Source organism: Enhydra lutris, unplaced genomic scaffold (genome assembly GCF_002288905.1).
Source record: "Enhydra lutris kenyoni isolate GAN:26980312 unplaced genomic scaffold, ASM228890v2 scaffoldscaffold21, whole genome shotgun sequence".
Classification (NCBI taxonomy): Eukaryota; Metazoa; Chordata; class Mammalia; order Carnivora; family Mustelidae; genus Enhydra; species Enhydra lutris.
Window position 1 is genome coordinate 68,890,321 of NW_019154105.1, and position 12,472 is coordinate 68,902,792.

At 58.4% G+C, this 12,472-nt stretch overlaps 1 protein-coding gene across 1 annotated transcript in view; it reads left to right on the top strand.

Moving 5' to 3' along the window:
• The window catches only part of LOC111148932 (family with sequence similarity 53 member A), a 47,628-nt gene extending 38,226 nt beyond the window's left edge, over positions 1-9,402 (top strand). The window contains exon 6 of the mRNA XM_022505742.1: positions 9,348-9,402. Within this exon, the coding sequence (XP_022361450.1) occupies positions 9,348-9,361 (14 nt within the window). The 3' untranslated portion in view covers positions 9,362-9,402. The remainder of the gene's footprint in view (positions 1-9,347) is intronic.
• The last annotated feature ends 3,070 nt before the right edge of the window (positions 9,403-12,472 follow it).

Sequence of the window (12,472 nt, forward strand, 5' to 3'; positions counted from 1 at the left end):
TTCCTTCAGGCATCATTTGTCTTCAGCCTGGAAATTTTTCTTTTTTTCCTTTTTTAAAGATGTTTTTAAGTCTTCTCTACACCCAGTGTGGGGCTCAAACTTAACAACTCTGAGACCATGAGTCTCATGCTCCACTCACTGAGCCAGCCAGGTGCCCCTGAAAATTTTTCTTTACCATTTGTTGTAACCAGGAATGCTGTGTCAGCCTTCATGTACCTGAAAATACATTCCTTTTCCCCTAATTTTTGAAGGTTCATTCTCCCAGATCCAGGATTCTGGCTTGTCTCTTCCTTCCTGTCCTTTGAAGAAACCGTCCATTGCCTCCTGGCTTGGCTGGCTTTCCACGAGAAGTGAGAGTGGTTTCGTTGTTTTCCCTGTCTGTAATGTGTCCTGTTTTGTTTTGTTTTTCCTGGAATCTTTTGAGATTTTCTCTTTATTTTTGGTTTCCAGCAAGTTGGCCCCGACATATGTAAGAACGACCTTGTGTCAGTTCAGGTAGCTTCTGCCGCAGCCCCTTCTGCCCTCTGAGCTCCAGCTTCACGCGTATCCCTCCATGGGGTAGGGTAGTTCATCCTGGGCCCAAGCCTGGTCAGCCCCCCAGTCCCTGCAGGTGGGACCCCCTCCTGGAGGAGCTCCCCACCTGCCTGGACACACACTCAGGGAGCAGAAAGCCACGATGCTAAGTGGCAGGCGAGACCCCGTGGCCCTGTCCCCGACCTGCAGAGGATGCAGTCATGTCGCCAGCGCCTGGGGTGAACTCGAAGGCCTGGGCATCAGGTGTCACCTGTGGACAGGGATGATGGCTGCACTTGCCGTGGGCCACAGGGGTGTGGCCATGCGGGGAGGCTCATGCTGCTGGCGCCTGGGCACCATGGGTCAGCGGGCTGAGGACACCGGGCCAGGGTGGATGTGGCAGCCTTGGGGCACAAGCCATCCTCTGTTACATTATTGTGATTTTATTTTATTTTAAATCTTTCTTTCTTTCTTTTTTTTTTTTTAATTTTTAAGATTTTATTTATTTATTTGACAGAGAGAGACCACAAGTAGACAGAGAGGCAGGCAGAGAGAGAGAGAGGGAAGCAGGCTCCCTGCTGAGCAGAGAGCCCGATGCGGGACTCGATCCCAGGACCCTGAGATCATGACCTGAGCCAAAGGCAGCGGCTCAACCCACCGAGCCACCCAGGCGCCCTCTTTTTTTTTTTTTTGAAAGATTTTATTTATTTGACAGAGATCACAAGTAGGCAGAGAGGCAGGCAGAGAAAGAGGAAGGGAAGCAGGCTCCCCGCTGAGCAGAGATCCCGATGCGGGGCTCAATCCCAGGACCCTGGAATCACGACCTGAGCTGAAGGCAGAGGCTTTAACCCACTGAGCCACCCAGGCGCCCCCATTATTGTGATTTTAAAGTGATGTGATCTTTCATTGGAGATGGGTACATCCAAACTCGTCTTCTTTTAAACTCTGAGGTGCCGTTCTTACAGTAAGAACAGCTGTGGCCGTTTGAAGGAGGCCTATAGTGCGCTTGCCCGGCCTACGGGCGCCCCCGTGTCCCCCTGCCCTTGGCAGTCACACCGGCCCCCCTCAGTGTGCCTGACTGCGTGGTCAGTGTGGATTTGCGTGTTCTGGACACTTTACAGGAAGGGACTCTCGAGCATGGCCCCCTGGGTCTGGAGAGTCAGCAGAGACGGGGAGCCTCGGGACAGCAGCCTGGTGCCAATGCAGGTTCTGGCCCGAGCTTGGCCCTCAGTGTGTGTTCCTAAAGCTCGTTCCTGTGGTGTCCACACGTGCTCCAGGGCTCTCCTGGACCCCTGTGCTCCAGGGCCGGCCAGAACCCCCTCTGCAGGAGCTGGATGGTGGACACCTGGGGCAGTGGGAGGCTCGCCTTCTCTTGCTGGACCTGGTGGAGCCAGCATGGCCCCAGGCAGTCCCGGGAGGGTGCTGTCCTGTTCTGCCCAGAACTGGCTGACCTCCAGTCCCCACCGTCCCCAGTTGCCCTCGGGCTTGGCCCGAGGTGCACAGTCCAGCCAGGGGCGACTATCGAGGCCCAGTGCTCTGTCCCCGCAGGCTGGTCCCTGGAGGCCCCGGTTGTCTCCCACCCTGTGCCTGGGTGGCCCTGCGGTGGCCTGCAGCCCCAGCCGTGCTGCCCTTGGCAGCCGCTGGGTGGCAGCAAAGATCACCCCTGGCTGGGCCTGCTCCCTCAGTCTGCCGGGGGTGGGGGGTGGGGGGTGCTGGAGCCCATGGGCTGGGGGTGCAGACCCTCTGGGGCCCCAGGGAAGGTGGCAGTGGGGATCTTGGTCATTTCTGCCAACCCCACTACCCCAGGCCCTCTGGTGGCTCCTTCTACATCCTAGCCAGTGCTGGTCCAAGGAAGGGACAACAGTGCTGTCCTCAGAGGAGTGTTAGGCATCTAGGGGGACATAGATGGGGAAGAGACAGCCCCCCCCCCAGTGAAGCCCAGCCTTCCAAGGGGATTGTTGAGTGCACCAGCTCTGGGTGGGGGTGAGCTGTGGCTGTGGGTGTGGACCCAGGTGAGTGTATCGTTCCAGGTGGGTTGTGAGTGTGGTCCTATGTGGTTGTGTAGAATTTATGGAGGGAACCCTCAGCCCAGAGAGTTGGGGTGACTTGCCTGAGGCCACATAGCTCATAGTGGAGCTGGAATCTTCCAGGGATCACTCCATGGTTGGTGGGGAGCCCCGTGGGTTCTGGGGAAATTGAGTTTCAAGCCCTAGGCCCCCACTGACTTGCCCCGTGACCTTGGGAAGACTCCCTCACTGAGGGGAGACCCTAGGAGGAACTGCTTCTGGGACCACAGGGGAGGATACCAGTAAGGGTGCGAGAGCCCCCTCCCCTGGGTTCCCTCCCCACTCCACGCTGGCCTCGGCTGCAGGTCCAGGCCCCCTGGGCTAGCGTGCACACTGGTTCTGGTCACAGGGGAGCACAAGTAGGGTCAGACTCAGGCTGCATGGTGGTTGGGCTCAGAGGGTAGTAGGATGGGCACCCCCAGTCTCCCTGGTCCTGAGGCTATTGGAGAAGTGGTCATGACACCTAAGGGTCCTGGGAAATGTGCCCTACATGAGGGATCCCAGCTGTCACTAAAGGGACAGAGCCACCAGCCAATCAGTCCCTGTGACTCAGGCACGGTTAGGTCTGGCCAGACCAGATGCAGCACTGTGCAGGGGAGACCCCTCTACCTGCTGGACCAGGTGGGGTCCTGCCTCCCCTGTGCAGGGAAGCCGAGTGGGGGACTCAAGGCCAGGTGGGGGCAGGGGTGGGGGGGCACTTGGCAAGGAAGACCTGGCAGGGGCCAGAGGCCATGCCCAGTTCATGGGCACATGTGGCCCCCAAGTCCTCCTGGCCCAGCACCAGACACCAAGCCCTCGTGTGTCCTTCGATGACCCTCTTTGGAGCCTCTGGGGTCGCCCTCAGGCCCTGGGTCCCGCAGAAGCAGTGGGCCTTACCCTTGGAAGATGGGCTGTGTGTGTGCAGGGGGTACTGCCCAAGGCCCACCTGGGACCCCAGCCCCAACCACAACAGTAGTGCCAGTGCTGACCCGAATCCCCAGCTGAGCCTGAACGCCAGCCACAACCTCCATCCATCCCAAATCCCACGGCCACCCCGATGCCTTACCCTGACCCCACCCTGCCCTCCAGTTAACTCACTGGGACTTGCCACTGCTGGGGTCAAGCACCCAGGGTCCTCCTGCCCTCCCCACAACCTTCCAAATGGAGGCAGCCCACACCCAACTGGCTGTAGTCTGTGGAGATGGAGCGAGACAGGTTGGTTGGGCTGGGGGGCTGGGTGGGGGGCTGAGTAGGCGCTGCCCCAACCCCCTCTCCTGTTTCTGTTCCTCCGGCTCTTCTCTCAGTGGGGGCCTCGCTCTGTTCTCTGGGGCCACTCCATGCCAAGCCTGGGTACCGGTCCTATCCCATAGCCCTGCCCACCTAGGGGCCTGGTGTGGGGGGGGGGCTGGTTCCTCTCCCTTGGACAGGTGCACAGGGACCCCCATCCCAGCCCCCGTGACCAGGACATTGTCTCTGGGTCTCTGGGGGACCCCCTCCCCGATCCTGTGGCAGGGTTTTCCTGCTGGGTCTGCCAAGGAGCCCAGGAGGCCTCTCTGGACGGGTCAGGTTTCTGTCCTGCTGCTGCTGAGGGGCTAGTGGCATTGATCTCTCATGGAAGCACAGGCCCGGCCCGTGTGGCTCCTCCTGGGCCAGTGCGTCATGGCCCCTTGTGTCCTGTGGGTCAAGTCAGCTATGATGGCCGGACCCAGGGCCAGCAGGTCTCTGGCACTGAAAGGCTGTGGTTGTGGGGTCCTGGATCAGGGATGGGCATTGGGAGTGTGGCTCCCTGGATTGCCCCTGGCCACCTGGACTTGCCCCTCTGGCCACGGCCACTCTGCTCAGGCCACGCTGGCGCTGAGCACGCTGGCCTAGAGCCTGAGCTAAGCTGCCTCCCACACCATGGCTGACGCCCATGAGTGACCCCTTCAGGACAGCGCTGCCTGAGAAAGCCTTCTGCTGTTCTCTGACCCGAGGGGCAGCTCCACTGGGACGGGGTTCTAGGCTGGCTTTCTTGGAGAGATCCAGCAGCTGGCCTGTGCCCTGCAGGGGTGTGGGGGGCCGGGGCTGCCCGGCTGCCATCATCTCTCCTCTTTGGTTCATGTGGAGGACTGTGTTACTGCTTCTGAGGGCGGGAAGCATCTCCTGGAGGGCCCGGGGTGGGAATCTGTTGGCGGGCTTTGCTGGGGTCACCCTCGGGCCCCCTGGGCTGTCACATCTGGGACTCAGAGTGGGCGGTCTTGCTGCCTCGCGAGCTCCGTGTCCTCCTTGGGCAATGGGGGGCCCGGACCTTCCTGGCACCCTGCTCTTCTGTCACCTGGGGCTTGTGGAGTTTTCCCAGTGCCACGTGGCTGCAGGGGACACCGACTACCCACAGGCTCCTGGCGTTGCCGTATTGAGGCTGTGCTCTGGGGCCCTGCCCTCCCTCTCTGCATGTTGAAGACCATCTCTGGACCCTCCCAAGGGGCCCCTGGGGTGCCCAACCTTGGAAGTCCCTGCAGGAGCCCTTCCATGGCCTCCTGCCCACCCCCTGCCAGGCCCTGGGAGTGGAGTCCACTGTCCCTTCTGCAGACAAGAAGCTGAGGCCTGGCTGGGGTGGGCAGGCCTCCTTGAGTGGACCAGTGTCCTGCCAGCCTCTGCCAGTCCTGCAGGCTAAGTGGCTTTTCCACTGCGTGGCTCTGGGAGGGGACTTGGCAGGAGGCAGCTGGCTCTCCCCACGGATGCCGGGAGCTGGACTGTGGGACAGGCCACTGGAACCCTGCCTGGAGCTGCCAAGGCGGGAACGCAGGGCCCACACCCTTCCCAGGGGGGTGCCAGCCCCAGGCCCGTGCACCTGCTGGGGTCTTTGCAGAGGGGATGCCCTGTTCCCCGGCCCGGGGGCTGTGCCCGGCCAGGCACCGAGCTTCTCGCTGCCTGCCCGAGATGCAGCCCGTCAACGCTGCCCCCTCGACTTTTTTCTCCTCCCCAATTAATTAATTTAAATTGACCATTAAGTCAGCCGAGTTTTTGATTGATATTTTCATTAGCAGCCCTGTCCGACGCCCCAGGAATGTATGGTAATGTCCAATCTGCGGGCGGGCCGCGCTCCTCCTGCCGCGCTGAGTTATGGCAGGCTCCGGCGCGCGGCTCCTGGGGTAATTTGAATTCAGATGAGCTGCCGCAGTGTTCCGGAGCCTGGCGGCTGGCCGCTGACGGATGGCACTCGGGTTATCACAAGGTCACGGGCGCAGCCGCCACCCGCCGCGGGAGGGGCTGGCCGGGCCTCCGGCGCCGGGGAAGGTGGGCGGCCAAGTGGACTCCCGAGGTGGCCCGGCCAGTGGCAGATGGAACGGAGCTGTCCCTGGCAAACACGGGCGAGTAAGCCCTGGGGCCCGTGGAGCCCGCGGCCGTGGCCGAGCTTCACAAGGGATTAGAACTGGGCTGGGCTTCTGCTGACGGCTGCTCCTCTGTAGAAGTGGTTGGGGCAGGACGGGGGAGCTTTGTCCCTGGGGAAGGGCTGACTGGCGCAGAGCAGCTGTCCCCACAGGGGCATAGCGGTGATGGAGGCTGGGATCTGGCTATAGCCAAGTGACTCTGTCCTGGGAGGGGAGCTCCGGGGGACTGGGCATGGCCAGGGTGCCAGTTCTCAGCATGGAGACTGGCCAGGCAGATGGCCACCATTGGGGGGGCTGCCCAGCTGAGTGACCATTCAGGTAACTTTTGTGCTCTCTGCCTCAGTTTCCCCCATGATGGAAGAACATGGTGCCTCCCCTTTGTAGGAGGTCAGCGTGGGCAAAGCACGAGGTTGTCTCTGGACACTCCTGAGCCACTACAAGGGACCTCTCCTTTCGCCTCCTACTGTCCAGGCCCCTCCCACTGCATGCTGATTGGTGGGGGCAGATAGCAGCTCCTGTTCCACCCCTGCCCTGGGAGCCTGGAGGGGCCGGTGTGCTGCCTCCCCCGCCCCCGGACCTCAGGCCTGATGCGGAGTTCCTAGAGATCCTCAGCATGTTTGGAAATGTGGAACCCCGAGGCCTGGTCCTGTGTAGGTGGCCCTGGGGGCTCAGTGGGGGGAGGGGCAGAGCTCTGAGGTGGGGGAAGCCCAGGGGAAGAGGCAGTGGGGTGCCAGCCCTTGAGGGCCCAGCTGGGGGCCAGGGGCCGGGAGGGTGTTAGTCCAGGCATCTAGGCCTGAGCTTTGACTGTCCCATGGTTGAGCACGGTGACTCAAGAGTGGGCCTGTGTCCTGAGCTGACTGCAGGGTCCCAAACCGTGGAGCTGGGGGGACATCAGCCCTGAGTGCCATGTCGAGGATGGTGCAAGCCCAGATGTTTGCCCCGATTGGTGGGCCCTGCTGGGGTCTCAGACCTGGAGTCGGGGTGGGGGCATGGGTCAGTGAGGGAGAGGGCATGGGGGTTGATCAAGTTCCACAGGGTGGGGCTGGTGCCGGCCCTATGTCCTTGGCAGGGACCCTGTCCTTGCTCCTACAGCTGGGGAGGCAGACTTGTGCCTTGGGACCCCCAATCCCCAGCTGCTGGGGCCCTTGCTTGTCAGGATCAAGCCAGGTACCCTCACAGGACTGCATTCCCAAGTCTTCCTTAAAGCTGGAGGTGGGGTCCTGTGACTCTTCTGGCCCATGGGAGTACAAGTGCTGGGCAGAACTTCGGGGTAAGCTCCATACAAGTGGCTGACCTGGCTGGGAAAAGCCCCCCTACCCTTTGTATTTCATTTTTCCTGCTTCTTGAACAGAGGTGTGATGGCTGGGGCTCTGGCAGCTGTTTGCACCAAGAGGCGACCTTGAGGCAAGAGGCCACATGCAAGGTGATGGAGCAGAAAGACCGAGGCTCCTGGCTCTCTGATATCCATGGGACCTAAACCAGCCCTGGTTTGGCCACCCCCAGCTCTTGCCTCCTCCATGAGAAAACTCCTAACTTACTAAACCTACTTTTGTTGGTGGTGTTTCTGGGGTTGGTTTTTGGTGGGCGGGTCAGTCAGCACCATCGCCGACCAAGGCAGGAACCGAGGAGAATCCGTTCCACGTGGACACAGCTCCCTGGAACGGCCTGCCTTGTCGGGCTCAGAGGGAAAGGAACGTGCTTGGAGTGGATCCTGTGGGAGGGGTCCTCTCATTCAGTGGCAGTGGCCAAAGACGCTTGGACCGCTCTCCCTGAGAAAATGAAACCATGTGTATGAGGCATTGCTGGTTTTTTAACTTATTGTCAGGAAATGTGGAGACGAGATAAAACATGGAGATAAGGTGGCTGTGTGAGACATTGGAGGGGAGCCACTCGGGTCCCAGGGATTCTATGCACTGTGGGACCTGTGGGACCACTGAGGCCGCCCCCCCCCCTTGCCTGTCTGCGCTCCTGGCTCAGGGACCTTTGCTGCCTCCTGGCCCCCAGTGGACACGTGGCTTCCCTGGCCTGTGGGAGGTCCCAGGGCCCTCCTGCCTGAGCCCCAGAGATGGTGGTGCGGTGGGGGGGGTAGGGGAAGGGGTGGCTGCTGCAGCTTTAGGAAAGGGGGTCTAGGATGCCTGGACGAGAGCAGGATTTCAGAGGTGGGCAGGGCTGACGGCCCAGGTGATGGAAGAAGCAGAGGTGGCAAGTGGGGGCCCAGGAGAGGACTGTGTCCTGGAGGGCACAGCCCCTGTGTGCACAGGCCAGAGGGCACACGAAGGTCAAGAGCAGCCTCCCCCCAACCTCCACTTGGCTGGACCCTGGGGTCATGCAGGCACCACATGCCGTCCAGTGGTTACAGGGGCCTGGGGCAGCCAGGGTTGGGGGTAGGGAGTGGCCACCGCACAGTGGTCTCAGCCCCCCACCTCATTCCACATGCTGGGGGGGGCGAGGGGTGCCCCCCGCTAGGGGAGGGGGCCACAGCTGAACCACACCCTGGCTAGTCCCTCACTGGCACTTATTTGTGAGGTGGGGGGGATAGCCCCTCCCGTGTGCTAGGACCGCTGAGCTGTTCTGCGTAGAAGGCTCCAGAGCCCAGGAGGGCGGTCGAGCACCCCTGAAGCTTCGAGGGAGGACGAGGGCACAGGCCCCCCGTGTAGCTGCTCTGATGCCGTGTCTACCTGCAGGCTGGGCATGGCTGGGGGTCCCCAGAGGCACCCCTGCAGCCTCTCACGTGTCCCCGCAGCTCAGGTCAGGGCATCCTGAGTTTGAATAACCTGCTTATGTATTGGGTTAATTCAGGGTGCACTTCACAGCTGCTGTGGACAGCCCCTGAGCCCTTGGGGCCCCCACAAGTCTGGGCTTGTTTCTCCTCTCGGCACGCCTGGGGATGGGGTTCCTTCCATTGCCAATAGGAGACTCCCAAGGTCCTGCCCGAGGGGGACACAGGGAGGTGTGCACAGCTGGTTCTGGGGCTGGATCAGTGGTCCTGGGATATTCCCCTGTCCACACCTGATGGCAAGTGTCGCTCTGTGCCGGGGGCAAGGGAAGGACGGGGTGACCGCTTAGCTGCTGGCTGGTCTACCGTGAAGCCATCTTGGTGCACACCAGGCCCGGCTCCCTGCCAGCACTGGGCAGATCCCCAGCCGGGCTCACTGGTCGGTGTTGCCTCTGGTGGGCAGCAGGGGACACTGGGTTGCAGAGCTGGGGCTCACACGGTCAGCGGTTTGCACCCTGGGGCCCCACCTTGGCCCAGTGCTCCCTTGCCACCAACCCCATCTGCACACATGCCCACAGCAGCCGCCGCCTTGAGGCCCCAGTCAGGTGGGAGGCGCCCCTGGCATGTGATTCTTGAGGGGCTGGGGCTGCAAGCCTGCAGGGCTCCTGGCCACTCCTGAGCCAGCCGCTCTCCCTCCTGCAGCTGCCTGCCGCTGAGCCACAGTGCGGTCCTGTGATTCCGGATGGGGACCCTGGTGCGGTGTAGACGCAAGCAAACTGAGGAGCCACCACTAAATGAAAACCTCAAAAGCCCTACAGATAAACCCCCAAATGACCCCGAAGTCATGAAGTCTGGTGACTTTTTCCTGGAAGATTAATAGTTCTGCTTTTAGATTTGGATCTGTGCTCTATCGTGACTTAATTTGGGGAGTGTGTGAGGGAGCGGACATATTCACCTGCTGTCCCAGCACTGTTTTTGGAGAAGACCTGCTTTGCACCATTAACAAGCATCGGTGTCTCGTCAGCGTAAATTGGCCATGTGCATTCATAGGCCTGTTTTTGTTGCCTTGACCTATGGTCGAAGATGGTGCTGGCCTGTCTCAATGCCTTGTCACATTGCCGGGACTCCTGTGGCTTTAGAGTAAGCCTTGAATCAGATAGTGCCGTGCTCCAGTCTTTTCCTTTCTTTCAAAAATTTTGGGCCGTTTTCGTCTGTGTTTCCAGATGACTCAGCAAGTTTTACCAAAAAAGGCTATTGATAGTTTGATTGGGATTGTGTTAAATCTATGTGCCAGTTTAGGGAAGGATTTCTGTCCCAACCTGACTGAGTTTTCCGGACAGTTTGTGTCTCTGTGTATTTGTCTCTGATTTGTCAGTTATCCACATGAGGTCTTTCACACATTCTACTGGGTTTATTCTCATGCATTTCATTTTTGGTGCTGATTTAAATAGATTAAAAAATATATATATTAATTTATTTTAGAGAGAGCGCACGAGTTGTGGAGAGGGCAGAGGGAGATGGAGAATCTCTAGCAGACTCCCCACTGAGGACAGAGCCCAACATGGGGCTCAATCCCATGACCCTGAGATCGTGACCTGAGCTATAACCAAGAGTCAGAAGCTTAACCGACTGAGCCCCCCAGGTGCCCCTAAATAGATTTTTAAAATTTCATTTTCTGATTGTTAACTATCAACTTGCAGAAATTAAACTGAATTTTGTGCATTGACCTTGAGCTTGTGATCTCACTAGAGCTGTTTGTCAGTAGTCGTTTTGTGGATTCCTCAGGGTATTAGTTATCATTCCCAGAAGTTATTTGCTTAAAACAATAGCTATTTACAATCTCAGTTTCTAAGGGTCAGTAGTGGGTGTGGCTTAACTGGGGGCCTCGGGCTCATGGTCTCCCAAGTCATGCTGTTGGCTGGGGCCATGGTCTCATCCAATGACTTCGTGGGGTGGGTGGGGATCCACTTGAAACTCACCCACCTGAGGCCCATCCCCGGCTGCCCCTTGATGTGGCTGCTGTTCCCCCAAGTGAGTGGCCCAAGAGAGGGGAGGGAGGGGATATGCGCAGAAAGGAAGCCACCGTCTTTCATGGCTAAATCCCAGAAGCGATGCCCATCCCCGCATGATTCTATGCGTTAGATGCGAGTCACCGGGTCCAGGGCACATGGAGGGAGGGAGGTGAGGTGTGAGCACCATGGCGTCCTCCAGCCCGCCCGCCAGGTCAGGGGTTCCCACGTGAACAATAGCGTCATCAGTGAAAAAGTGATAAGATTTTGAAACAAGATTATGATCTGATCATTTCCGTAACGTGTAAAGATATTGAAATACACTCTCCAAGATGAAAGGACTCAGAATATCCCATTGTGTAGCCTTCCTTTAAAAATTACTAAAGATGTTCTCCTGGAAGATGAATCTAAATAAGGGTAACGGTAAACTGAGAAATGGAGTTCAAGGTCGTGGTTTTGATACAAACATAACCATAGGTAAATTTTACACTTGATCTTAGCCAAAAGGCCGAGAAGCAATCCCATATGTAAATTTTAAAACACAGAATGCATGTTTACTCTTAAAATCACTAATGGGAAAAAAGCAACGAAAACGTAAGTCTTCAGCTGATGACAGAAGTGGAGGGAGCAGGAAGCATGAAGACCAGCCTTGCGAGAACCCTGCGGTTGTGGGACAAACATGGGTGAGTGGGACGCGTGTGACCACATGATGACTGTGTTTGTGTCCAGGCAGCGGGTGTCTGCTGCTGGGCAGGGTGCTGCATGCTGGCGTCCGCTCCTCTGTCCGCTTGCCCTGCCACTCCTGTGCTTGTGCATGTGCCCTTCCACCTTAGCCTGCAGCTTCCTCGTTGGGGCTGGCTTGTCTCTCCTCTTGCCAGGACCCCGACACCTGCGCCCAACACAGAATCACCTCCCACCGAGCTGTAGAGGGAAGTGAGGTATGAGTGTCACCAAACTGGGTCAGTTATCCTTCTGCTGTGCAGTAAATTAACCCAAAACCTAGCAGCTCAAACAGTAAACAGCTTGTCTCACAGTTTCTTCAGGGCAGGAATTGGGGGGCAGCATGGCTGGGGGTTTCTGGTTGGGGGTCTCTCGCTGGGTGATGGGTGAGCGGTTGGCTGTGTCATCCAAAGCCTCGGCTGGGACTTGGGCCGGCTTGGGTCCTCTGCGTGCGGCCTTGCTGGAGAGGAAACTGCGATGCCTGTGTGACCTCTAAAGTCACACACAACGCTTGTCCTTCGCTCTGTGAGAAGCAGGTCACCGTGTCCCATTCGCCTGCCCGCGGGGGACAGGAATTATCCTCCTTGTCCTGAGTGGAAGAGTGCTGAGACATCTATGGGCATTTAAGACCAAGCATAGTTCAAGGTAGGAAGCATTAAAATGGAGACAAAGTCCATTCATACTGATAAGAGGTAAACTCCACAGTGAGGACACAGGAGGTGTAAACTCTGTGACGCACAACACAGCATTTTAAAGAACAACTAACTGCAGGGAGAGTGCCAGAAGGGACCCGGGGGGAGCAGCCAGATGAAAATGCGTTCATGTGGATGTCTCAAGCCTCATACTGTACCCTCAGATTACCTTTATTTTAAGCATTTAGGGAACATTAATTAAAAAGAGGGATCGGGGTGCCTGGGTGGCTCAGTCTGTTCAGAGTCTGACTCTGGGTTTCGGCTCAGGTCCTGATCTCAGGGTGGTGAGATGGAGTCCTGTGTGGGGCTCTGCGCCCAGTGGGGAGTCCGCTAGGGAGTCTCTCTTCCCCTCTCCCATCCCGCACACGCGCGCTCTCTCAAATAAATAAATAAAATCTTTTAAAAA